Raw genomic sequence first — 26,692 nt, forward strand, 5'->3', positions numbered from 1 at the left:
AACACAAAAAGATCTTAAAACACACTGATAAATAAAAGGTATCTTTTTTCAAAGGTAGTGTCTAAAGATCCACCACAATTACCTTAAATAATGTAGCTGTTTCTGGGATTATTCCTCTAATTTTCACCTGGGGTTCTAAAGGCAATGGGATAAGTTCCACATCGGACAAGTTCATCTTTTCGTTGTCTCCAAGCAATGCCTGTAGTCTCTCATTCTAGGAGAACAAGTTAGAAAGTACTAATTAGGTTAAAATGGAAAAGGGGTTTTTAAAGCACATGGTAAAGACATAAAGACTGATTCTATTAACTTTAAATTATTTGCAAAGCACCATAAAAGTATATGCGAAGTAATACAACATAAAGGAGAGAGTATGTGTGAGAGACAAGCACTTATAATCCACCTGACAAAAGCAGCAGCATGCTTTAAAAGGAGCAATCCCTTGACCTATGAAAAGCTGGACTTTCATAAGGTTAGGGAATATGTTTCTCTTGCTGCAACTGATAATCAGGGATATACTCAAGCTGGACTTAAAGATGCAATTTCTATTTTCAAAGGATCTGTGAAGTCACAAGGAGAAACTAATTTCATTTGAAGCTTAATTTCTCATGACCAAATATTAAGCAAGAATTTCATTAGCTGTTCCATTGCATGTATTGGGTTTAGAAAGTAAACTCAATTTACTTGGAGGAATTTGGACCTTACCTTTTACTGTTCATTGACTCTGTCTGATCGAACTTTTCCCAAGATATCACCATTTATTTATTTCCTTTAGCTCACATGCACGCTGCATTGAGCCAAGATTTCAGAAATTGAGAAATTCAAGCCATGATGAAACAGCTTTGTCATTTAGCAGCATCTATAGTGTTTAGACCAAGCCCATCTATTCAATTTCAAAATAACAATCTATTTCCTTTGAAAGCTGTGAGAGTATTGCATTCTTTAAACAGGTGAGCTTGTTCTTAAAGGGAGAAAACTTGACCTAATACACTGGGCTTCTTCCTATTTCTCAAACATGTCACACATGCTCCCATATCAGGGCCTTTGTGCTTGCAGCTCCTCTGGCTGGAATAGTCTTCTCTAGTTATTCAGTGGCTTGCTCCCCTACTTGCTTCAGGTTTCTGTCCAAATGTCAACTCTCAGTGAGGCCTTCCTGACTATTCCATTGAGAAGTGAAAAGCTGCCTTAATACTCGAACCCAGCACTTCCTATTCCCCTTTCCAGCTTTTTCTCCAAAGCACATGACGCTATCTAGCATAAAATATATTTTACTTATTTTGTTAACTTTCTCCTCCAACAGGAATGTAAGGTCCTTACATTCTAAAGGTAGGGATTTTTATATTCACCTCTGTATCCTCAGAACCTAGAAAAGTGCCTGGCACACAGTAGGCATGTGATACATTTTTATAGAATAAATATTATAACATAAACACAAAGTGAAAAGAGACTACTGAACATTCAAAATGAAAGCTTTAATTGTTTTTTAAAAGTGTGGCATCAATGCATTTTTATTGGAACTCAAATATCTACATTCAAAGACCTCAATCAAGAGAATTTTTCCTTAAATGAGATCAGCAAAGGAAAGAAGGTGGCAACAATATTATTATTTGTTTTACCATCTGACACCTAACTCATGGATCCCCTGGCCACACATTTAACGCCGTTGCACTCACCAAGGCAACTCTCTCCCAACTTCGTTATGAGGGATGGAAAAGTACTATTACATATGATTGCAAATTATTAGCTGTAGTCATTTCATTATTCCTAGCAATAACACAAATAATGGTGGTAGAGAGTCATCTTGGCATTTCACTAAAACTCGAGGGCTTGTTTCTAGTAAAACTAAGTAAATAAAACTATGTTTGTCTTTTATCACATCATGAAAAACTGTCTGAAAAGATTTTTAGCCAATGTTGATACTATATTTAGGACTGTCTGACTTAAAATATAGGAAAAAACAATATGTGTTTTGCAATATGTGGCAAAAACAACATTTATTTGGGGGGACTATAAGTGCTGTCTCCAGTAGGGAGTCAACTTCCAGAACAGCGAAAACTGAGGTGTATCCAGAGGCTCATGGGTGGTGAACAAAAGAGTATGTCACATAAGAACAAACTGCGCTTTAAATACATGTCCCAAACTGACAGTCAAAAGAACAGGCATTCTTTCTGATGGTGGGCACTGGGGTCACACTGCTCCTCACCAGGGCACCTCTGGAGAGAAGGGCTCCAGGAGGAACAGCAGTAGGAATTTAGTTATTTAACCAGGATTTGTGATTCTTCTCAAAAACAAAGAAAACGCCGACTCAATAAACATGTGTTTCTCTGCAGCCTATTTTCTCCTCCCTAACCTCGTTAACATTATTCCCTGCACACATCTCTGCCAGACCTGATCCCCTGCCTTTAAATTCCTGACTCAATTTTTCACCTTTTAGTCTCTCCGCCTTCCTCTCACAATTCTGAAGGACAGTAAAATGTGTTGTGGTGTTTTACAAATGTCACCAAGAAAGATTTTCCATTTATGGGATTAGGTAAAGAGAAGATATCAGATGAATCCTTCATATCATTTGGGCAAAAGATCAGGAAAAATAACATCTGAAGAACAGATGCTCATCTATTATCATCAAGTAGAAACCTCACCCCGTTGAGAGCAAAATCAATGTACTGGCCATGAGAACACATTGCCAGTCACTATCACTAGTTCTGCAACCTTGGGTGAGTTACTCTGGACCTTCTTTTTCTCAGAAAAATTCTAGTCTAAATAATCTCTAGAGGTTCTTTCCATGTCAAATAAATTGTATTCTAAGATACTAAGATTCTAAAATGAGAGCCAGAAAAGCACTGTAGATAAAAATATGGACTCAGAATGTCTGGGTACAAATCCTAATTTCAACACTTACTAACTGAGGACATCTGGCAAATTACTTAACCTCCTACTACCTACTTTTCCTTACAATTGGGATAATAATAGTACCTAACTTATAGGGTTGTTGTGTGGATAAAAATCAATGTATATAAACTCATAAAATAGAGTCCCATACATAATCTGTACTTCTAACCACTCCTATTACTATAACAGGCCTCATTTAATTGCACTTCACTTTAGTGCACTATGCAGATATTGATTGCATTGTTTACAAATTGAAGGTCTATGGCAACCCTGTGTCAAGCAAGACTATCGGTGCCAATTTTCCAACAGCACTTGCTCACCTTGTGTCTCTATGTCACATTTTGGTAATTTTCACAATATTTCAAACTTTCTCACTATTATTATACTTGTTATCATGATCTGTGACCAGTGATCTTTGATGTTACTATTGTAATTGATTTGGGGCATCATGAACCAAGCCCCTATAAAACGGAGAACCTAATCGATAAAACGTTACGTGCGTTTTGACTGCCCCATTGACCAGCTGTTCTCCCTCTCTCTTCTTCCCCTATTCCCTGAGACACAATGTTGAAATTAGGACAATTTACAACCCTACAATGGTTTTTATGTGTTTAAGTGAAAGGAAGAGTCACAAATCTCTCACTTTAAATCAAAAGCTAGAAATAATTAAGCTAGTGAGGAAGGCATGTTGAAAGCCTAGACAGGCCAAAAGCTAGGCCTCTTATGCCAAACAGCCAAATTGTGAATGCAAAGGAAAAGTTCTTGAAGGAAATTAAACTACTATGAACACATGGATGATAAGAAAGCAAAACAGCCTTATTGCTGATCCGGAGACAGTTTTAGTGGTTTGGATAGAAGATCAAACCGGCCACAACATTCCCTTAAGCCAAAGCCTAACCCAGAGCAAGTCCTAACTCTCTTCAATTCTATGAATGCTGAAAGAGGTGAGAAGGCTGCAGAAGAAAAGTTTGAAGCTAGCAGAGCTTGGTTCATGAGGTTTAAGGAAAGAAGCCATCTCTATAGCATCAAAGTGCAAGGTGAAGCAGCAAGTGCTGACGTAGAAGCTGCAGCAAGTTATCCAGAAGATCTAGCTAAGATAATTAACAAAAGCGGTAGATGACACAGCCTTATATTCGAAGAAGATGCCATCTAGGACTTTCACAGCTAGAGAGGAGAAGTCAATGCCTTGCTTCAAGGCTTCAAAGGACAGGCTGACTCTCTGGTCAGGGGCTAATGCAGTTGGCAACTTGAAGTTTAAGCCAACGCTTATTTACCATTCCAAAAATCCTAAGGCTCTTAAGAATTATGCTAAATCTACTGCCTGCTCTATAAATAAAGAACAAAGCCTGGATGACATCACATCTGTTTACAATATGGTTTACTGAATATTTTAAGCCCACTGTTGAGATTACTGGTCAGAAAAAAAAAGATTCCTTTCAAAATATGACTGCTCATTGACAATGCACCTGGTCACTCAAGAGTTCTGGTGAAGATGTACAGTGAGTTAATGTTTTTTATACCTGCTAACATAATATCCATTCTGCAGCCCATGGATCAAAGTCTGATTTTGACTTTCCAGTCTCAGTACTTAAAAAATACTATCATAAGGCTGTGAGTGTTAGTGATTCCTCTGATGGATATGGGCAAAGTAAATTGGCAATGTTCTGGAAAGAATTCACCATTCTAGATGCCATCAAGAATAACTGTGATTCACAGAAAGAGGTCAAAATATCAACATTAACAGGAGTTTGGAAGAAGTTGATTCCAACTCTTAGGATGACTTTGGGAGGTTCAAGACTTCTGTGGAAGAAGTAACTAGCAAGATTTGCTAGACTTAGAAGGGGAGCCTGAAACTGTGACTGAATTGCTGCAAACTCGTGATGAAACTAACAGATGAGAGGCTGCTTCTTAGGGATGAGGAAAGGAAAGTAGTTTATTGAGATGGAATCTACTTCTGGTGAAGATGCTATGAATATTGGTGAAATGACAAACAGAGGATTTAGAATATTCCATAAAGTCCGTTGATAAAGCAGTGGCAGGGTTTGAGAGAACTAACTCCAATTTTGAAAGAAGTTCTACTATGGGTAAAAATGCTGCCAATGAGCACTGCATGCTACAGTGAAAACAAATTGTTAGTGAAAGGAAGAGTCAACTGACGTGGCAAAGATTAATTATCTTCATTGCTGTCTTATTCTACAAAATTGCCCCAGCCACTCCAACCTTCAGCAACCACCACCCTGATCAGTTAGCAGCCACATCATCGAGGCAAGGCCTTCCATCAGCAAAAAGAGTATGATTCTCTGAAGGCTCAGATGATGGCTAGCGTTTTTTAGCAATATTTTTAATTAAGGTATATACATTGCTTCCTTTAGGCATAATGCCACTGCACACTTAACAGACTACAGTATAGTCTATACTATACAGTATAGTGTAGACCTAACTTTTATATGCACTGGGAAACCAAAAAATTCATGTGACTCACTTTATGGTGATATTTGCTGTACTGCAGTGGTCTGGAACAGAACCTGCAATATCTCCGAGGTATGGCCGTAATTGCATGATAAGAATTCCATAAAATATATCAACCAAAGAGACAGTACCAAAACTCAGTATTTTATGATACCAAGACATTATTAGTCATAAACAGAAAGCAAAGCCCAAAGGTTTACCTTTTTCTTACGATTTCCACTTTCACGCTGAACTGCCTTCATTAGGTGCACCAGCCGATCTACAAAGGTCTGCTGTGCAGCCAACAAAGAACGCATAACTCTGACAGACTTATCACCCTGAAGGGATTCAAAGGAAAGAAAAATTAATTCTATGTAGCATAATGATTAGGGTTTCTTCAATAGCATGGGTGATCTTTATTCTTTTAATAGCCACAAACTTCACCACAAAGTAGTATTGAAAAAAATTACCTTTATTCAGAGATAATGATAAATCTGTTATCTTAAACACCGCCAACTCTTCCACAATTGAAAATTAACTGAATCTTCAGCGAATACTGGTCTATCAAAAATTGTACTTTTTTTCCCACACGCAACCATGTGACAAGACAGAATTCATTCACCCAAAATGTATTCACTCACCAGTTCAATAAATATCTGGAAGCCTATAATTTCTTCAAAAATGTGCTGGGCATACAGTAGAAACAATACTATCCTCAAGGAAATAAATATATACTTAAAAAAAAAAAGTTCTCAAAGAGTAATATGATATGCTTGCTTAGTAAAACAGAAGTCATAAAAACTAAATGCTATAAAGTCTCATGTAGTAATTCTCAGTTCATAAAATATTATAAAATAACATTTTCTCATTTAATCTCTCCAATTACATTGATAAAGGCAGCTTGGCAATTGTCATCCTTATTTTGAAGATGGAAATTTATGCTCAAAGAAAGTGAAATTTCCTCACAGGATGACAAAGGTTATAAGTGACAGAGATTATGAGAGGACCAACTGCTTATCTGCTAGTCAGTTAGATATAGAGAATCTCTGGCCTCTGAGAACTGTACAAAAGTTTAGACTCAAAGAGTTCAATAAGATGTGACTTAAGTTTTTAAGAAAATTTAAATGAAACATGAAACAGCAGATAAAGATGTTCTGAAGTAAAATATTACATTTCTACAGCAAATCACAGTTAATGTCGTGACAGTTTTCTTTTCATTGCCTGTGCACCTTCTGCTGGCTGAACTGTGACACTGCCTTAACAATCACAAGAATACCGGGCGAAAAATGGCTTACATACCTCTAGAAACTATAAAAGCAAAAATATAAGTTATATAGAAAGTATCTGTAATATGATCATTACCAGATTTATATAAACAAACCTAGTCTTAAAAATAAAAACAGAAAACAGAGAGTGAAATAAAAAAGCAAAGCTTTGGGGGTTTTTTGTTCCAGGTATAGGTTTATTTTACTAAATCAGGGGTCAACAAACTTACTATAAAGGGCCAAGGATTAACTACTTTAGGTCTTGTTGACTATAGAGATTCCATACCAGATATTTATCTCCTATTGGAGTACAAAAGTGACCACAAACAATATGAAAACAAATGAGCATGACTATGTCCCAATAAAATTTTACTTATGAACACTGAAATGTGAATTTCACATAATTTTCATGTGTCACAAAGTATTATTCCTCTTGTGATTTTTTACAACTATTTAAAAATAAAAATCCTTAGCTCATAGGGCATACCAAAACAGGCAATAGGCCGGATATGTCCCATGCACCATGTCTGCCAACCCCTACATTAAATGGTTACCTTCAACAATGCTTGGCTGAACCGTCTCATTACATTCAAGTACATCTCATGGGTCTTTGGATCTCTCTGCTGAGTATCTTGATCTTCACATTCCACTATCACATACCTTAAAAATGTTAAGTCATTCATGTAAATGTGAAATGAAACTCAGAATCATTTTGTAAACACTTATGCCTTTCCATTAAAACAGATCAATTCACATTTGCAAAAATAATGGGAGTAATGAAACACATTTTATTATCACTCTTTTTAAAGCTGAAAATTCAGGAACAACATATATAACCTTCTATAAAGGTAAATTAATAACAGAATGCCTTAATGTGTACAATATCCTAGACTTTCTAAAAAATTTGGCATCAAAATGAGCATTTTCTCCTAATGCTTTATGAGGTACACAGAGCATTAACATCTTCAGAAATTATATAAGCTCACAAATCTACCAAGTAACTCATGAACAAAAATATTTTCAAAATATATGTAATACTTTTGGTATTACATAAGGCTCTCTTATTCTGGGGAAAAACAACAACAACACTGAAGCTTTTTCATTAACATACCTCTGAAAGATAAATTAAAATCTTAATTTTTCCTTTCATATCCAATTTCCCCATTTCTCAAAATTCCATATATAATCTTCAAATTTTCCATCATAAAATTGTGGTTTTAGAGAGTTAAAAAATTTTAAATATAAATATAGTCTTAAACCTAAACTGCTTATACAATTCATATAATCATATAAACAATGAACTGGATTAGATTTTAGAGGTTGTCTAATCCAGTGTTTCCAACTGTTCTGATTGGAACAAGCCATACTAACAAATACATTTTAGATCACAACTCGTTACACACAGCCCATGTGTGCACACAGATGCATAAAACTGAAAAAAATTTCACAAAGCAATATTCTATGAACAATATGTTAATATTTGTTACTCTGTTCTATTTCACTTTTCTTTAAATAACAAATGCTAGACTGTGAGCCTTAAAACTGATTTCAGTGGATAATGATGTGCAGTTTCAAACTTGCTTATTTTATCAATAGCGAAACTTAGAGGTGGCTGTATCTTGCCCACGGTGGCACAATTGGTTGACTGAAGAGCTGAAATCAGAACCCTGGACTCTGGGGTCCTCGGCTAGAATTCTTTCTACTAAGCTTACTCTCACAGTTTGACCTTTAAAAACCACATGAAACTTTTCAACTTCCTTAACTGATAGTATTTCACAAATCTCAAATCACAGGGCTTACTATTTTCCTTTATACTATTTCTGGAAAGAAAATAGTTAACCATCTAGAAGGTAAACTTCATAAGAGCAGAGAGCTTACAATTTCATGGATTTAACAAGTATCTCAATGTTGATAATTCTCAAATATTAATATATATCCCTTTTCCCACATCTAAGGCCTAACTTTGCATGTCATTAGGTGATCTGCTTTTATATTCAACTACCCTAATTTTCAAGCAGCAGATCCCCTTTTCAAGACACTGCTTGTCATTTTTAACTGAAGATGTGTAAAACTGAAGTTATCACACTAAATGAGTTATTTTTCTATCTCAGTTGAAGGCATTATCAATATTTCAGGCATTTAGGCTACAGTTTGAATCACGTGAGGTTGTAACCAAACCAGAGAACACAGGTTCTACCTAAAACTATAACCGGCACTTTGTGTTTAATTTGTGGTCTGTGCATCTAGAGCCAAACTTAGGTTACATTCCCTCACTTCAAACACCTATATCCAATTAGTCACTAGGCCCTGTTGATTTTTTCCTAAAAAATGCTTCTTGTAGTTGTACTGTACCACTAGCAAGCCCTGTCTGGAATCAACCAGCAGATACCTCTCACCTAGCTTCTCTAATTCTAAAAACAAACCCCTTATTGATCAATACAATCATCCAAATTTTTCTTCTTTAAACTACCTTCATCATGTCCCACCTATATTAACAAAAACATCAATGGTTCCCGCTTTTCTACTATTTTAAAACAGTTTCTGTGGCCATAAGCTTCTGGTTCAAACTTCCACCATCTCCAATTCATGCATTCACACTCCAATCAGCTCGACTCCCCACCACCCCCACTTTGTGCTTTCGCTCATATTTCGGTACTGTCTAGAAACACCTTCCCACCTCCACCTTTCCTTATTCTACCCACCCTTCAAATACAGGTGACACTCCGTCTCTTCCAGGAAGTTTCTGCAAACCCTAACAACTTCTTTCTCCTCTGCCTTCCTAAAACAGGCACAGCCTCTCATACAACTTGTGCTGATAATGTTACCTTGCTCGTCACTGTTTCACACATTTACTCCTAGCTCCTTTCAGAGATTATAAAGAAACCGATGCCAGATTCCATATCTTAAAAATCTTTAGTAGCCCTTGACATACACAATATAGTCTTACACAAAGAAATGTTTTAAAGGTTGATAAAAGTTAACAGCCTTCTCCCACTGACTTCCCAGGTGATCTGGAAGTCCTCAGAGTTGTATAACCTAACAATAGAATTTTCTGTAAAGTGGTATGAGGAACTAAACCCTGACACTATATCTACCTTATAGAATGAGAGTTCTAAACCAAAAATTCAAGAAAGCATTTTTCAATCTTGAAACTGTCAATACAGATTCAAACCCAGTCCATACTCTCTAACCCTTTAAAGTCCTTGACTATTCCCATCACCTTAGTATATTCATTGTGTTTTCCTGTGTTTACACGGCAACTCCTTTCTAAAGGAGTAATACAGATGACCACAATATACGGCTCCACTGCTTTGTTCAGGTCCCATTGACTGCCAAGTAAACACAATGGCTGCAGCTACGTGATAAAGGTCACATATCAAACACCTCTCAAAATCATTCAAGCCAAAGTTCTTATGCAAAGGAAAAGTCCATCTAAAATAAAAATGACAGTGTCATCTCCAAAATGAAGGACAAATTTAGATCAAGACTAGAAGACCTAGATTTGAGTCACTTCTGAATTCTCTGTTCTCAGCAGTAAGGAGACTCTACAAAGCACTCTCAGGTGCTTCCTTGAAACCTGTCATCTTCAAGTAGAAATGCAGACAAAATTGCCTGGGTACCCATCATATGATGACATCAGTGGGCTACCTGTTTCCTGGCAATTTCATTTTGTGAGGTAAATAACCTTTATTACCTTGAAAGGTCTTAAAAGTTACAGAAAAACATGTCAAGGCAGCCAAAGTTTACTTTCAATTTCAACATACTGGAATAGCTATAAAAATAAAAAAAACTGCAACAATTTATAGATCCTGATGCCCAACACTTTACAGACTGGAGACTATAACTCCCCTCTGAGGTTTAAAATGTTGACACTATTCATTTTAAAAGGATTGTCTGTACTACTGTAGGCCTCTAAGGATTCAACTATAGCAGGAATCCTGTTTAAATCAATGGAAAGGGAACAAATGAACAAGGAAATTCAAAATGTTCAAAAGGAAATAGCACAATCAAGTAAAATTTATATTTTAATACATCTGTTATAACAGAGTAAGCTTAGACTGAGAGGCATATAAATTGTTAAATGTGATTAATATTTTTATACTATTCTGTCCAGGTTCAAAGGAATAGAATGATTATTTTAAGTCAATTATTTGAAATTATTTCCCATATTTTCACCCTACAATCACAAAAGTGGTGTGTACCAAAGTCAGAAGTCCACATCAATAGCTTTTTCTTCCCCATGAGTGTTTCTGAATATGAAATATGCAGATTATAAATATGGGAAAAACAATTACTCCTCAGAGAATGAATAGACATAGCACATGCTATTGCATCAGTGAATCAGAGACATAGTGGGAAAACACAAATCAAATCTAAGTTTGATGGAATGCTTATAAGACTGGGAGCTAGGGCTGTACTTTGTTTATTATCTATGGAGAAAACAAAGTGCTCTTTCTGAACAGAAACTGTTGCCTCGTTGGAAACTGCTCATCTAATAGGTTTCCTACTGTTCAGCTGCTTTCAGAATGGTTTGAAAACTCTTCCTACTTGAAATAAGATATCAAAGATGCTATCGCAACTAATTTCAAATTTTACAATGAAATCTGGTCTATACTCAAATCCAAAGAATACATAATTTTAAACACCACATAATCAGTATACATACATATAGCTCTTATAATAGTGACTACTCTAGACTATAAATTCTGAGCCACAGTAAACTTTCCATGAATATCACAAGGAAATAAAAATATCTATAAAGGAATTCTTAGTAAATGATTTTTAAAATATATAAAACCTTAATTTTAAATACCTAAGAAGCTTAAAAGTACTTACTCAAACCTTGGCACTGTGCCCCACACATTTTTTTTTAATTTCCATTGAATTATTTACCCAGATTTTTATGAGGAAATATTTTTCCATAACACCAGTGAATAGACATACACTTAAGAATTCAGATTAGAATATGGAGAACATTAGGAAGCAAGAGGTTACATTAAAAGGAAATAGTACATATCTGGTAATACAATGATTTCTAAGCAAAATTTTCAAAGTAAAAATGGTGATTAACAACTAGCCAAAACATTTTGTGGAAGTATTTTCAAGGACACACTGAAAGTTACGGTGAGGGAAACGTGGTTTATGAATATTATATTAAATTCTAAAGTAAAAGCAAGGAACTATTTTTCCTTCCACTACTAAGGACAACAGGAAAAATAAAATTACAGGTCCCAAAGGGGGGGAAAAATGAGTGATTTAGTTAAGATTGTTGAAAGGGGAAAAAATGAGTGATTTAGTTAAGACTGTTGAAAGTGGTTTTTCTTCAATGAGAAGAGAACCGTGAAGGCTGAAACTAAAGAAATATTTGTTATGTAAGTAATGAACACCCACGTTTATTAAAGAGCCTTGATTTATTTATCTACTTATTGGCTACAAGAGCAGTATCCAGATAAGATTATGTTTGGAGAGTGGGAAAATGAAGTTAATGATTTGACCTACAGGACAGTTCTCCAACTCAGTCTAAAACACGGAAAGCAAAACACCTCACTATTCTTCAAAAACAATTACCTTTCAGAATGAACAGCTATTAATTTGCACTGTTTAAGTTAACCGCAGTAAACTGAGCAGTAAGATTAGATCAGAGATCATTTCTACAGTTAAAAAAAGTATCAAGTTTGGGCTTCCCTGGTGGCACAGTGGCTGAGAGTCTGCCTGCCGATGCAGGGGACACGGGTTCATGCCCCGGTCCAGGAAGATCCCACATGCTGCAGAGCAGCTGGGCCCATGAGCCATGGCCGCGGAGCCTGCGCGTCCGGAGCCTGTGCTCCTCAACGGGAGAGGCCACAACAGTGAGAGGCCCGCACACCGCAAAAACAACAAGAACAACAACAACAAAAAAGTACCAAGTCTCTCAGGAAGTTTAAAAAAATGTTCTCTCAAATGTACAGAAAGCTTCAGGTACAGCTTACCCAACTGGCTCTGCCCTTTGTTTGCTCTATAAAACTAGATAAGGCTCTCTTGTCTAGTGTTTAATCCTAGTGCTTTCTTTAACTGAACCAAAATATTTCTCATTGTGGCTTAAGGTACTTGTTCTTTACACTTTAGAATTCTATGACAGATAAAGGGAGCCATGCTTCACATTAATTGTGTCTCAGTAAATCAGTTAGCTTTTCTATGCCTCAGTTCCTCTCTTTCTTTCATGTAACTCACTCAGGAAACCTGCTCTCATGTAAAATAGATACTTACACTTGCCCTATTTAACTTCACAGAACAAATGAGAAAAGGTCACTGACAATACTCTGTAAATGGCAAAATGTGAGATAAATGATCCAATCCTAGTTCAGGTTTTACCAAGTTCAGCTACATCATGCCTCTGCCTCAGTTTCCTCATGTATAAGTAACTTCAAATTCTAATTTTCTGTCCTTGCATGATTCCAGTGTTTTAGTAAATAATGTGAAAATACATAATCCTGAAGGACAGTGAAGTATCATACTTACACTACTTAAATAGCATAAAAGGCAAGCAGACATCAAACTGAAAAAAACGATTATCTTACCCAGTTTTATCTTAGATCCTGGAAAGTTAGTGAAAGGAAGAGAAACTGTGGTGCTAATAAGCATTTCCATTAGCACAGTTGTAAAGAAATACAGCTAGTGTGACAGGGCGAGAGAGAGGCATGGACATATATACACTAACAAACGTAAGGTAGATAGCTAGGTAGCCGCATGGCACAGGGATATCAGCTAGGTGCTTTGTGACCGCCTGGAGGGGTGGGATAGGGAGGGTGGGAGGGAGGGAGACGCAAGAGGGAAGAGATACAGGAGCATATGTATATGTATAACTGATTCACTTTGTTATAAAGCAGAAACTAACACACCGTTGTAAAGCAATTATACCCCAATAAAGATGTTAAAAAAAAAAAAAGAAATACAGCTAGATATAAATACTGCATAGGTTTTTGATGATTGCTCATACTTTATTTTAAACTGCTTTTTTGTTTACAGTATGGGAAAAAACAGTCTTGAACAGTGATGAGAAAATAAACAAAAAATTATTTCACATACCAGTATAAATAATTAGCCAGTGTTGAGTTTTTGCAGGCTCTTGATATCAAGAAGGTACACAGATCTTGCTGAAAGAATTAAAAGAAATGTATACATATTATATTACCATCTGCTATTAACAAGGGGGAAATAAGAGAGTCTACATTTGCCTATCGGTTTTCATCTACATATCTATGTCACAGATCATATTTTCATGCATCCATCTATCCCTCCATCCCACCATCCAGTATTTATTCTAAACCAGGTGATATGTGAGAGGCTAAGGACGCCATGGTTTGCAGAGTTCCTTGTCCTATTGGAAGCTTAACATTTGGTGGAGGAGAGAAGCATTAAAGGAAGTCACAGCAATAGTTTAGATTGGGAGGTCAGAAGGCAGCAATGAGGATGTGATATTTAGGCAAGACCAAAATGACGATATGTACAAAGGCCCTGAACCTAACTGTTCAAGGAACTTTTAAAAGGCTCAATGTAGCTGAAATATGGTGAACACTAAAGTAAAGGATGCTGAAAAAGCAGGTAAAAGCCAAATTGTGACGACCTTTAAGGTCACACTACTGAGTATGGATTTTATTTTATTTATTTTATTTTTTTGGCTGCATTGGGTCTTAGCTGCGGCATGTGGGATCTTCGTTGAGGCATGTGGGATCTTTCGTTGTGGTGCACGGGCTCTTCACTGCAGTGTGCGGGCTTCTCTTTAGTTGTGGCATGCGGGTTTTCTCTTCTCTAGCTGTGGCACGCAGGCTCCAGGGTGCATGGGCTCTGTAGTTGTGGTGAGTGGGTTCCAGAGCGCATGGGCTCTGTAGTTTGCAGCACACAGTCTCTCTAGTTGAGGTGCGTGAGCTCAGTAGTTGTGGCGCCCAGGCTTAGTTACCCCGCGGCATGTGGGATCTTAGTTCCCTGACCAGGAATGGAACCCGCATCCCCTGCACTGGAAGGTGGATTCTTTACCACTGGACCACCAGGGAAGTCCCTTTTTTATTAAAAAAAAAATAAGACACATTTTAACAGAAAAACAAATGATTGCTATTTTATACACTGCATTTTCTTCAGAAAATCTAGAGCAAAGGATAGCTCATATTTCTATAATAGTTCAACACCACAGACTGAAAACAGAACTATTGAGAAAACAGCTGATCTTGCACATGAAGTCTACTTCCCCTTATTGCACAATTCAAGGTTTCTCAGATGACAATACAGAGTCAAACGCAGTGGATAAAACTTTGCAGATTGCCTGTGCTTGTTCCAGGCTGCTGCACTGGTAAACCCACAGGCTGTATTCTTCGTTGCTGGCATCTGTGGTCTTCAGAGCCAATAAGGTTTTTCCTGCCCCCAGACCATCATCATAACAGATCATCCAGATGATAAAATATAGAGTGTGCCGATGCAAAACATCATACTGATCTGATGTGGATACTTTTATACCATACTTAGAAACAACTAATAAATTCTTCCTCCAGAGGAACAAAAGACAACTTTCCATCTTGCTGGGTGACATCTATATAATTTATCAGGTCTAGTCGCCCTTCAAGACTTTTCCCCTCAGAGAGTTTCAGTTTCTCAATGGCACCAACATACTTTATTCGAAATTCTGCACAGGTATCTGAATGACTGTTGCTTTGTACTGAGCTCTGGGTGTAATCAATATCAAGGCTTGCCACAGTGCTGAATCAAGAAAGCCCTCCAAGGCTGGAATCTACAGACTTGCTCTTAGTACTGATTTCAGTATTCTGGGAGCTGCTACTGCTCTGTCGCTTTTTGTCTTTCTGCAACATCTTCCACCATAGCTTGATCCAGAGGCGCCCCCTACAGAGTCGAACACTATTTTATCGTCTTCAAAGGTTCCACAGACAGCAGTCTGCACAGATAGCTTCCTTTCCTTCCAACATGGTCAATTCTTGTCAGAAAAACAAGGTACCTCACCGCCACCTGCGATCAGGGTCAGACACCCATCGCCAGGGCAGCCAGAGCCACGGCAGCCACCCCCATTCTGGATTTTATTTTCAAGGCAATCGCTACTCAACAAAAGATCTAAAGCAGGAGAGTGAGATGATCTGATTTACATTTTCTGAAGATGACTCTATTTGCTCTGAATAGTACAGACCTGAGATCAGTCAGGATGCTATTACAGTAGTCTAGAAGAGTAAACGGTGAGAGTGGAGATAGAGTGAAGTAACAGATCATTAAAATATTTTGGAAATATAATTAATAGAACTTGCTGATGGAGAGGAAGTAGGAAGAAAAAAAGAATTGACAGTAATTCCCAAATTTATGGATTTAGCAAACGGGTTGATTTGTTACATCACAGATGGAAATTCCAGGTGAGAAACAGGCAAGAGTGTGTGGGGGAGAGAGATGTATTTTGAAACATCAAGTTTGAAATGCCTGTCAGATATACAGTAGAAATCATATTTGGAATATATGAATCTAAAACTCAGATGAGAGAAATGTGCTAAAAATATAAATTTGAGTTTATCACTACAGCCTAGTGCAAGAGGATAAATTGAGAAAAGAAGAGGACCCTGAGGAACAATAAAGTGTCAAGCAGCGGAGAAAGTGCTGACAAAGGAAACCAAGAAGGAACAGCCAGAGAGGTGAAGAGGAAAACAAGGGATGTATGGTATCATCCAAACCATGAAGAGTTAGTTTTTCGGGCTTCCCTGGTGGCGCAGTGGTTCAGAGTCCACCTGCCGATGCAGGGGACACAGGTTCGTGCCCCAGTCTGGGAAGATCCCACATGCCGCGGAGTGGCTGGGCCCGTGAGCCATGGCCGCTGAGCCTGCACGTCCGGAGCCGGTGCTCCGCAACGGGAGAGGCCACAACAGTGAGAGGCCCGCGTACCGCAAAAAAAAAAACAAAAAAAAAGCAAAGAAAACAAAAACGTGTGAATGAACTGATTACTGAATCAATCCCTTAGTTCTGAAAGGGCAAAATAATGAAACTGGAGGTGAATGGTTCCTCAAAGGGCTCCCCTAAGGATTCTATGATCCTGTAATTTAAAATTCTTTTTTTCAGTATTTTCGAATACATCAAGAGGTAGGCAGACAAGCAAACTCTGGTTAACAGTTAATACTGAAAACAAACGTCACTCAGTTATCAACATTAACTCCTAAAATTTTACTAAAAGCAATAATATATACATTTAGAAAATCAATCTTCTTTCTAATATCAAGTATGTATTATTTATTTTCAACATCAGGGGTGTGAAAGATTCTTCTCAAATTAGAAGTCTTAGGGAGAAAAATCAACAATACATACTAGATCAACTTCTGTAAATGCACTCCCAAATATAATTTTCAGAGTAGCACTAGCCAAAAAGACCTGTCGTACCTCAAAAATTACTCTGCTTAGCTAAAAGAACTTAATTTTTCTGTATAAGCTAAAAACAGCAGCTTAGTGTATTTCCCCTAGTATCAAAGTCATACATTTCTACAATGTAATCACAAACACCAACAATTACAGTAATGTTCATAAATGTGTTAACAATAAATATTCTGAGTTTCCTTAAAAAAATATTTAAGCCCAGTTTATTTTCACACTGCATTTGAATTCATTTATATGTCCAAAGCACCAATAAAATGCCTTGAACTGAAGATGGCACTTTTTGTTGGGAGGAAAAGTTATAAACATGCATCATAAACCAGGTTATTTAATAAAGTTGTAATATTTAGTTTATTAATCAAAATCAATATTTTCAAGACCAACATTAAACGTTTATCTTGTAGGATCTCTCCTATAGGAAACCTGAAAAGCTTTGTACTCACTTCCAGATTTTCACCATCTGAACTTTCTTTTGTTTTAGATGCAGGAGGAGGGGAAGACACTGGAGGAAGAGGGCTGGTTATAATTTGGGAGCTGAAAAAATAATAGGAGATATCACTGATATGTAAAATATTCCTTCTGTAAGAGAAGATACACATTTTTAGCATAGTTCACCTCAACTGTGTCTGGTTAAAGCACTACTTCCTAAAGTATGTTCTGTGCAGCACTAGAGTCACATTATGTTCTGGAAAAAGAGGCTGCATAGTCAGAGAATATGGGTAATAGCCTCTTTGGGATGTATGTGCAAGTTTGCATGTATTAAAGTTTCTGATAAATACTATAGTTTTTTTAAAAAAGTACATTTTACTTTAAGCCAGTATCTTCCAAACATATTTGACCACAAGACAACCCCTACCTTTTTTAACCTTTTTAGAAAACATACATATTAGTGACCAGCAGACCATAATTTGGGAAATACTGGGTTATAGTTTACAACCTATCATGAAATTTTAAATAGACTTCCAATAAAACGTTCTAGGGGGCATAAGTAAGACAAAGTTAAATAAGCATCACTAGAGACTGAAGGCCTCCAATGTACAGTGGAAGAAAATGTAAGGGGTCTCTTCTCATAAAAACAGAAAAACACAAAGCAGCCTACGTAAGAAAAAATGCTTTTTTCCTGTTTCTCAGTTCTCCTGCAAATGAAAAACAGAAGATAAAAACAGCATTATCATTACGAAAAATTCAGAAATATAACCTTGAACTCACATGATAATCAAAATAATTGTACTAATTCAGATAATCTGAATTCTAGACCTCCTCTGTCACTGACAAATCTCATGACCTTCACGAAACAACTTTATACCTTAGCCTCAGATTTCTCACCCAAATGTTCCTATTTATCTCAAATTTTAAGATTTTATGAAAAGCAAAATGGCAAAACAGAAAGAACAAGGGCTATGGAGTCAACTCTACCTAATTTGCAAAATAAAAAACTTTGGGCAATTTACTTAACTTCTCCTTAAGTCCTTCATATCTAAATTAGGGATATGAATACCTACCTCAGAGGACTACTAATAACAGGTTTAATATATGTGGACCATCTCTTGGTGTCTGCTACAGAGGTGGGAGTTCTTAATTGTTATTACTGTTAATAGCTGACTTTCAATTCAACTAACAGGTTGTTTTAACTACTGAAGAGGTGAAAAACAGTCAGTAAAAAATACAACTTTACAATAAAATATTTGAGTCCACTAACTTGCCGCATCTTTTTTTTTTTTTTGCGTGAATAGCAATATCTGACACAAAGCACCATGTGTCAGACACTTTTCTAAATGCTTTATGTATTAACTCATTTAATCGTTCAACAATCCTTAAAGGTTACTATTGCTATATCCCCGTTTTTAAGATGAGAAACTGGGGCCACACAGAGAATATTTAATTTACACAAGTTTACACAGCTAGTAAGTGGCAGAATAAAGATTTTAACTAAGGAATTCTGACTGTATAGCTTGCAAAACACTGCCCTGTAATATAGTGGTTTGTGTTCTGTGAGTGCACATGCCATATTCACTGGTAAAACTTCCAACTTAGGGTTCAGTACATCTGGGGAAAAAGAAAAGAAGACAATCTGAAAAGGTGGAAAACTATCAGATTTGAAAATAATTCCTCCCTGTATATCCGTACCTATCTATTTCTGCAGAATTTATTCCAGAATTCGACACACTCTCTGACACTGAACCCTGACTATCCTTCTTGGTGGGTTCTAATCCATTCTTTATGTCATCAAAATTTTCATATTTGAGAGCTTGGACCAGCTGTAATAGGTACATCAACAAATCCTGGAAAACAAAAAAAAATAAGCTAATATTAGAAAAAATGCAATATGATTATAGACAAGTTACGTCTAATTATTCCTAAATATCAAGCTAACAATTTACTTTTATCTACCACTTATCAGCTGTGTTACCTTGGGCAGATCACTAGGTTTCTTAACCTCTTGGTGCCTCACTGGGTCCTCACCTTTAAAATGGCCATAATCATATAAACCTTAGAGATTGAGTTGTGAGGATTAAATCAATTAATAGAAAAAAGTCACAGAATAGTGCCTGGCACAGACTAAGTGACCAGTAAATGTCTTGTTTAAAATGGTATCCCACTGACATGTACACATTGCAATATTTAAAATAGATAACCAACAAGGACCCACTGTATAGCACAGGGAACTCTGCTCAATATTCTGTAATAACCTAAATGGGAAAAGAACTTGAAAAAGAAAAGATACATGTATATGTATAACTGAATCACTTTGCTGTACACCTGAAACTAACACAACATTGTTAATCAAATATTCTCCAATGTAAAATAAAAAATTAAAAAAAAATAGTATCTCAAAATCAAGGTGAAAATGAAAACAAAGAAAAAAGATTGAAATGGTTCATATAAAACTGAGAAATTAACAAAGGTTCCTTTTTTCAGCAATAGATCAGATAATGGCATTTTAGGTCTAAGATTACATAAGAAACTCCAAATTTTCAAGTTTTCTAAGTTTCTGTTTCATAATCTTTTCTGGTTGGGATTTTTAAAAATATTACCTTTTTTTTTTTTTAAAGAGAACTTGGAGTTTAAAGAGTTCAGAGTTTAGAGAATTTGGGTTGCTTCTTAAATGGAAAATACAATGAAACAGACATTTTAACACTCTTGCTTAAAGGAAATGTGTACTTTCCTGCCAACTACCAATAACGGCTTGAAGAAAACAAATTTCTAAATCTAAATTTCTCATACTTCTACTGACAATCGAAATAATTTGGACTAAAAAAGTGTCAACAGAGTAGTTTTTACCTGAGTTTTTCCCTTAATGTAAAAAAACTCTAGGTTTAATCTTCAGAATGGAAATATTTCCTCTCTTACTCTATAAATGTAGTTCTTAGCCCTTCCCAATGACTACTAAGAAAACTCCAAAAATTTTGCTTTTAAAAATAATTACAGGGCTTCCCTGGTGGTGCAGTGGTTTAGAATCTGCCTTGCCAACTGGTTAAAGCCCTGGCCTGGGAAGATCCCACATGCCGTGGAGCAACTAAGCCCGTGCACCACAACTACTGAGCCTGAGCTCTAGAGCCCGTGAGCCACAACTACTGAGCCCACGTGCCACAACTACTGAAGCCTGCTGTGCCTAGAGCCTGTGCTGCCCACACACCGCAACGAAGAATAGCCCCTGCTCACCGCAACCAAAGAAAGCCCTCACGCAGCAATGAAGACCCAACATAGCCAAAAATAAATAAATAAACAAATTTAAAAAAAACAAAACAAAAAATAATTACAAATTGAAGAAACTCACAAAACTCAAAAAAAAAATTTAAAGCATCTATTGTCTTCCAGCTCCAATTGCCACTCAGGCACTTAAAACTCATAATTAGATAATTTGAGACTTCGTGACTATCAGTTCAATTTTAGTCACCTTTCCTTAAGCCCAGAAACCAGGTTAAATCCCTTGTAAATATTTCATGGACCACTCTTTCCTTTCATGTCTATAACAACTATGGCATTTGTAATTACTTGTTTATTTACTCTTTGTCATTTCTACTATTTTATAAATTCCATGAGGACAGACTACTTCCCAAAAATGTATTTTCCCTTACTTAAACCAAAATATATTCTTTTCATATTTTTTTCTTATATTGACAGTCAACATTTCTTTTAATTACGAAAAGCAATATACATGATTTTACCACTAAATACCATTTTTTCTCAAAAAATTAAATGAAACGTTAACTGGCTTATTAATTCTTACTCAAATATATCAGCATCAGTGGCCAGGGAAATCAAATGACTACCAAAGCATCTCTATAGTGTTCTGTTTCTATAAACAATTTTTAATTGGATCAATAAATGTTTGATTTTCTATTATTTTATTTGAGATTTATGGCATCTAACAGCTAGGTATGCTTATATGCTTATTTTAAGAAACAAAATTACATAACAGAAAATAGATTAATCAAGTATCCTCCTTAGGAGGTATAAGTAATTCAGTTTCACTGCTAGCCTTGAATGCTTTGGAAATGCTGCTGAATGTATCACCTAGTGTGTTTTCCCAAGTATAGAAAAGACTTACTACATGAAATCAAAAACGCTGCATTGCTATTAAATTCCCCAGGAAGGAGAAATTTGGAAGAAAACTCCTCTTTTTAAGTCATTCATCACAATCTGATTATGTTAGCCATCTGGTATTCTGTATTCAAACTACACTTTCCTTCATTTGTATGAAAATGAATTAACTTCAGTAGTAAGTACAAAGTCTGTTTGCTCATTAAACAGGCACATCTTGGAAAATATAAAATTCCTCCAAGCATGAAGGACATAAGCATACAAGTAAAACAAAACAAACAAAAAATCATATTTCTATCTCAGGCAATTAAGTAAAAATTTCCCAAGAGCTATGAAATACTATCTAGATAGCAATCACCATTCTTCTCAAGAACAAGTTAATTCTAATGCTTCAGAATATAAATGCAACGTTCACTGTCAAAATCACTCCCATTTCTTATTGAATTAAGCGTAACTCTTCATATAGACATTTACAGTTCGACAGTTACAGTTAGATACATGGGTTCTGACCTTGCTTCCCAGACAGCCACATATATCCCACACTTCTGTTAAAGCGAAATATTTTCTATTTTTCCTGTACTTTTCAATCTCTTTGCCTTTGCTCATATTGCTCATGTAAACTCATGTTCAACTCTGAAAATTCTCTTCCTTCATTGTCTATCTCAAATGCCACTTCTTCCTCAAATTCTAATGGGGAATCTCTCTCATTTTGAGCCACACAATATTAAGAAATATGGCTTTTAAAAATTCTGAAACAGAACATTAAACAAATCAAATTCAGAAAGATATTAAAAGACTGATTAATATTTATTTTATAAATGTATGGTGAGTTTAACATTAGGAATTCAGCATCTATTTCATGCATAGTATTATTAAATATCAATGTTTTTCAGACAGCATGATGCTATACCTACAAATTACAGGGACCCACCTAACACTTAACAGAACTATCAAGAAACATCACTACAGAAATTAGATAAAACATAAATATTAAAATAAAAACGCAGTTTTACATTTAACCAACAAACAGAAATAAGAGATAAAAGGGGTGAGGTAGTTCATAATAGTAACAATTGTCACAGAATAAATATAATGTTTTAAAATGTGAAAAAAAATTTATAAAATTATGACTGAAATAATCGTGTATCTCCAGGAGGGAAGATTTAATATCATAAAGATGTTAATCTTCCCTAATATAATATATAAATGTAATGTAATTCCACGTAAGATTCTGGTGGAGTTTTAAGAAAATGACAAAATTGTTCTAAATTTAGAATAAATATACAAAAATTATAAAGAAAATTGTTTAAGAAAAAAAGAAAGGGAGGGGTTTTATCCAATCATATATTTAAAGTTATTATGAAACAACTGCAATTTTTAAAAGTATGATACAAGCATAAAAACAGAAGGTTCACAAAGAATTATCAGAAAAAAGCATATGTAAAAGGCATATATATTGTGACAATAATTCCAATGTAAGCTACTTATTCAAGAATATGGAAAAACATATATTCAAAAGTCTATTCACTAAAATAGTTACAGCAAAAGATTAGAAAACAACTGCCTACCAGAAGGAGCTGACTGGTTAAATAAATTATAAAATAAATTTGCAGTAAAATATTATGCTGCTGTTTGAAAGGAATAAGGTACATCTACAGGTTTCCATTAAGTCTAAAAACACAGTGCTTTCCTACAGATTAAACATGCCTTTGACATCATTTGCCTTGATATTCATTTGCCTATGTTTCCAGACTTTATGGACACCAAATATATGTGTTGAAGATGAGAAAATATCCAAGATTATACTGTTCAATTAATAAGGCAAGGTTTTAACAATATGTATAGGATATTCCTATTTTTCTTAATTTTTAAAGAGGTGTAAATATATACCATACATGCATGTATATGCTTGCAATTTGCATAGAAAATATATGAAAAGATAAAAGAGTGGCTACCTTTCTAGGGATAAAAAACGGCTGGAGAAGTGGAGTTGTTAAAGGAATATTACTTTCTATGTTACTATTTCATTTACAATTTAAAAGCAAAGAGAATCAGAAAACAAAAGATGATAATATCATATAGTAAAAGAACAAACCAAATGCTGTGGGATCAGGAAATAAACAAACAAAAATGCCATCTGCTTCCTGGAATGGTTAAGAGAGGTTTCTCAGAGATGTTGAGGTCTGTGCTACAGCTTTAAGGATGAACAGCAGGAAGACTCCACTAAGACAATGAAGTAGCAAATATAAAGGCCTGGCAGGCCTAGCTACTGGAAGGACTACAGCATATTGAAAATATCAGACTGCCCAAATATAAAACACAGTATTTTTCATTCAAGTTTTTTGGTCATCCAAGATGTGGATATTTAGACAAAGTGACCTTTGACGTATCTTTGATGCTATGATTATATAATTATATTATATATCATTATGGGTTTGCCAAAAGGTTTGCTCATGTTTTTTCTGTAAGATGGCTTTAGTAGCACTTAGTTGTCTTTAACTTCTTTCAAAACAATTTTGTTAGATCGTATTGTGACAGCTGTCATATCAAGTGTGCCTTTAAAAAAAAAACTTACCAAAATTGGTGAATTTTTGTGTAGCCATTTTAATATTGAGGATGGAAGAAAAAAAAGCAACATTTTCGTCATATTATGCTTTATTATTTCAAGAAAGGTAAAAGTGCAACTGAAATGCAAAAAAGGATTTGTGCAGTGAATGGAGAAGGTGTTGTGATGGATCAAACGTGTCAAAAGTGGTTTGCGAAGTTTCATGCTGGAGATTTCTCACTGGACGATGCTCCATGGTCGGACAGACCAGTTGAAGTTGACGGCAATCAAATCGAAACATTAACTGAGAACAATCAACATAATACCATGAAGGAGATAGCTGACATACTCAAAATATCCAAATCAAGCGTTGAAAATCATTTGCACCAGCTTGGTTATCTTAATCACTTTGTTGCTTGGGTTCCACATAAGTTAAGCAAAAAAAACCTTCTTGACCGTATTTCCACATGCAATTCTCTACTTAAATGTAACGAAAACGTTCTGTTTTTAAAACAAATTGTGACGGGAGATGAAAAGTAGATGAAAAGTAGTACAATAATGTGGAATGGAAGAGATCGTGGGGAAAGTGAAATGAACCACCACCAACCACACCAAAGGCTAAATGATCTTCATCCAAAGAAGGTGATGTTGTGTATATGGTGGGATTGGAAGGGAGTCCTCTATGATGAGCTCCTTCCGGAAAACCAAACGATCAATTCCAACAAGTACTGCTCCTAATTAGACCAACTGAAAGCAGCACTCAACGAAAAGCGTCCGGAATTAGTCAACAGAAAATGCATAATCTTCCATCAGGATAATGCAAGACCGCATGTTTCTTTGATGACCAGTCAAAAACTGTTACAGCTGGGAAGTTCTGATTTATCTGCTGTATTCACCAGACATTGCATCTTCGGATTTCCATTTATTTCGGTCATTATAAAATTCTCTTAATGGAAAAAATTTCAATTCCCTGGAAGACTGTAAAAGGCACCTGGAACAGTTTTTTGCTCAAAAAGATAAAAAGTTTTGGGAAGATAGAATTATGAAGTTGCCTGAAAAATGGCAGATGGTGGTGGAACAAAATGGTGAATACACTGTTCAATAAAGTTCTTGGTGAAAATGAAAAATGTGTCTTTTACTTAAAAACCAAAGGAACTTCTTGACCAACCCAATATATGGTTATATTATCCTCTGAAATACCAAAAAACATTTGAAGTTTATAAAACCATAAATGTTATACTATTCCACAGACAAAGCAAAAGCAAGGAGAAATTTTAAAACGATTAGAAATGAAAGGTACAACATGAATGATTTTAGTACAAAATTGACATAATATAAATTTACAATCCTTCAGCATAACTGTATGAGTACAATTTTCAAAATTCTGCCCCAGATAATTTTTTCTTCATAACTGTCAAGTGACATAAGCAGCTGTTATCACTATTTTTTGGATGGGAAACCGAGGTGAGAATAATATATGTTCCCAAAGACATACAGGTACATAGTCAGAGAAAAGACAAAATTCAAATCTTAATATACATCTGAAGAGTCAGTAGAAACTGAACTAAAAGACCTTTTATTTTTAAGCTAAGTATACACAAACCTCAAAAACACCCCAAGGGCTTCCCTGGTGGTGCAGTGGTTGAGAGTCCGCCTGCCGATGCAGGGGACATGGGTTTGTGCCCCGGTCTGGGAAGATACCACATGCCACGGAGCGGCTAGGCCCATGAGCCATGGCCGCTGAGCCTGCGCGTCCGGAGCCTGTGCTCCGGGAGAGGCCACAACAGTGAGAGGCCCGCGTACCGCAAAAAAAAAAAAAAAAAAAAACCCAAAACTAACAACCATATTTTGCAGTTTAGGATGCATGCAGTATTTCTATCATTATTCTTTACGTCATAACAAAAATTATAAAATGGTCTAGAAATAGTTCAGTATTTGCATGAATACTGTTAACTCCAGAGACAATCAAATGCTTAGCCTCTAAGCTTGTAAGGCAACAAAGTCAGGCAATCAAAAACAATGATTTACAGTATTTCTATTTAAAGTCTGAACCCATGTTGAGGGGGACTATCTTAACTATAGCCCAGAGGCCTTTCTGTTTGACTCATGTCAAATGTAGATAAAGACTTAATGACTAAAGTGAAATTTCTAATGAATTTCAAAACAAACATTTCACTATTTTAAATAAATATTGTAATAATTTTTTACTTGTGATATAGTAAAAACAATAAGACAGAAGATAATATGCTGAATCACAATGCTAGGAATTGCTCTTTGATAGGAGAGAGAAAAACATCCTATTCCAATAAAATTATACAATATCTGAGACTTACCTCAAAATAATCTAGAGGAGGGTAGGGAATGGGAGGAGAGAATAATTGGTGTTAGAGATGAAACAAATTGTCTATGAGTTGGCAGCTGCTGAAGATGGGTAAATTATGTATGAGCATTCACTATACTACTTACTTCAGTGTTTAAATTTTATTGTAATTAAATACATATACAACTATCAACCTTAATAAATGCTGCATTTTGCTTCTTGAAATTCAGATACCACTTTGAATTCAAAATAATGATTGGCACTCCTATATATATTGAGGCTTGAGAAGAGTCATCCCAT

General features: G+C 35.7%; 1 protein-coding gene and 1 pseudogene across 8 annotated transcripts in view; both read right to left on the reverse strand.

Annotated features, from left to right (window-relative positions):
- PIK3C3 (phosphatidylinositol 3-kinase catalytic subunit type 3) overlaps positions 1–26,692 on the reverse strand; it is a 155,585-nt gene that overhangs the window by 60,135 nt on the left and 68,758 nt on the right. For all 8 annotated transcript variants that reach the window (XR_009558614.2, XR_009558616.1, XR_009558615.1 and 5 more), the window contains 6 exons: positions 19,110–19,264; positions 17,426–17,516; positions 13,665–13,732; positions 7,154–7,259; positions 5,556–5,672; positions 83–214 (listed from right to left, as the gene is read on the reverse strand). Coding sequence is in view for 5 of the 8 variants with exons in the window: in XM_060283147.2 (XP_060139130.1) it covers positions 83–214; positions 5,556–5,672; positions 7,154–7,259; positions 13,665–13,732; positions 17,426–17,516; positions 19,110–19,264 (669 nt within the window). In the remaining 3 variants the exon portion in view is untranslated. The remainder of the gene's footprint in view (positions 1–82; positions 215–5,555; positions 5,673–7,153; positions 7,260–13,664; positions 13,733–17,425; positions 17,517–19,109; positions 19,265–26,692) is intronic.
- LOC115845782 (integrin beta-1-binding protein 1 pseudogene) lies at positions 14,503–15,436 on the reverse strand (annotated as a pseudogene).

The sequence above is a fragment of the Globicephala melas genome, chromosome 13, assembly GCF_963455315.2.
Source record: "Globicephala melas chromosome 13, mGloMel1.2, whole genome shotgun sequence".
NCBI lineage: Eukaryota > Metazoa > Chordata > Mammalia > Artiodactyla > Delphinidae > Globicephala > Globicephala melas.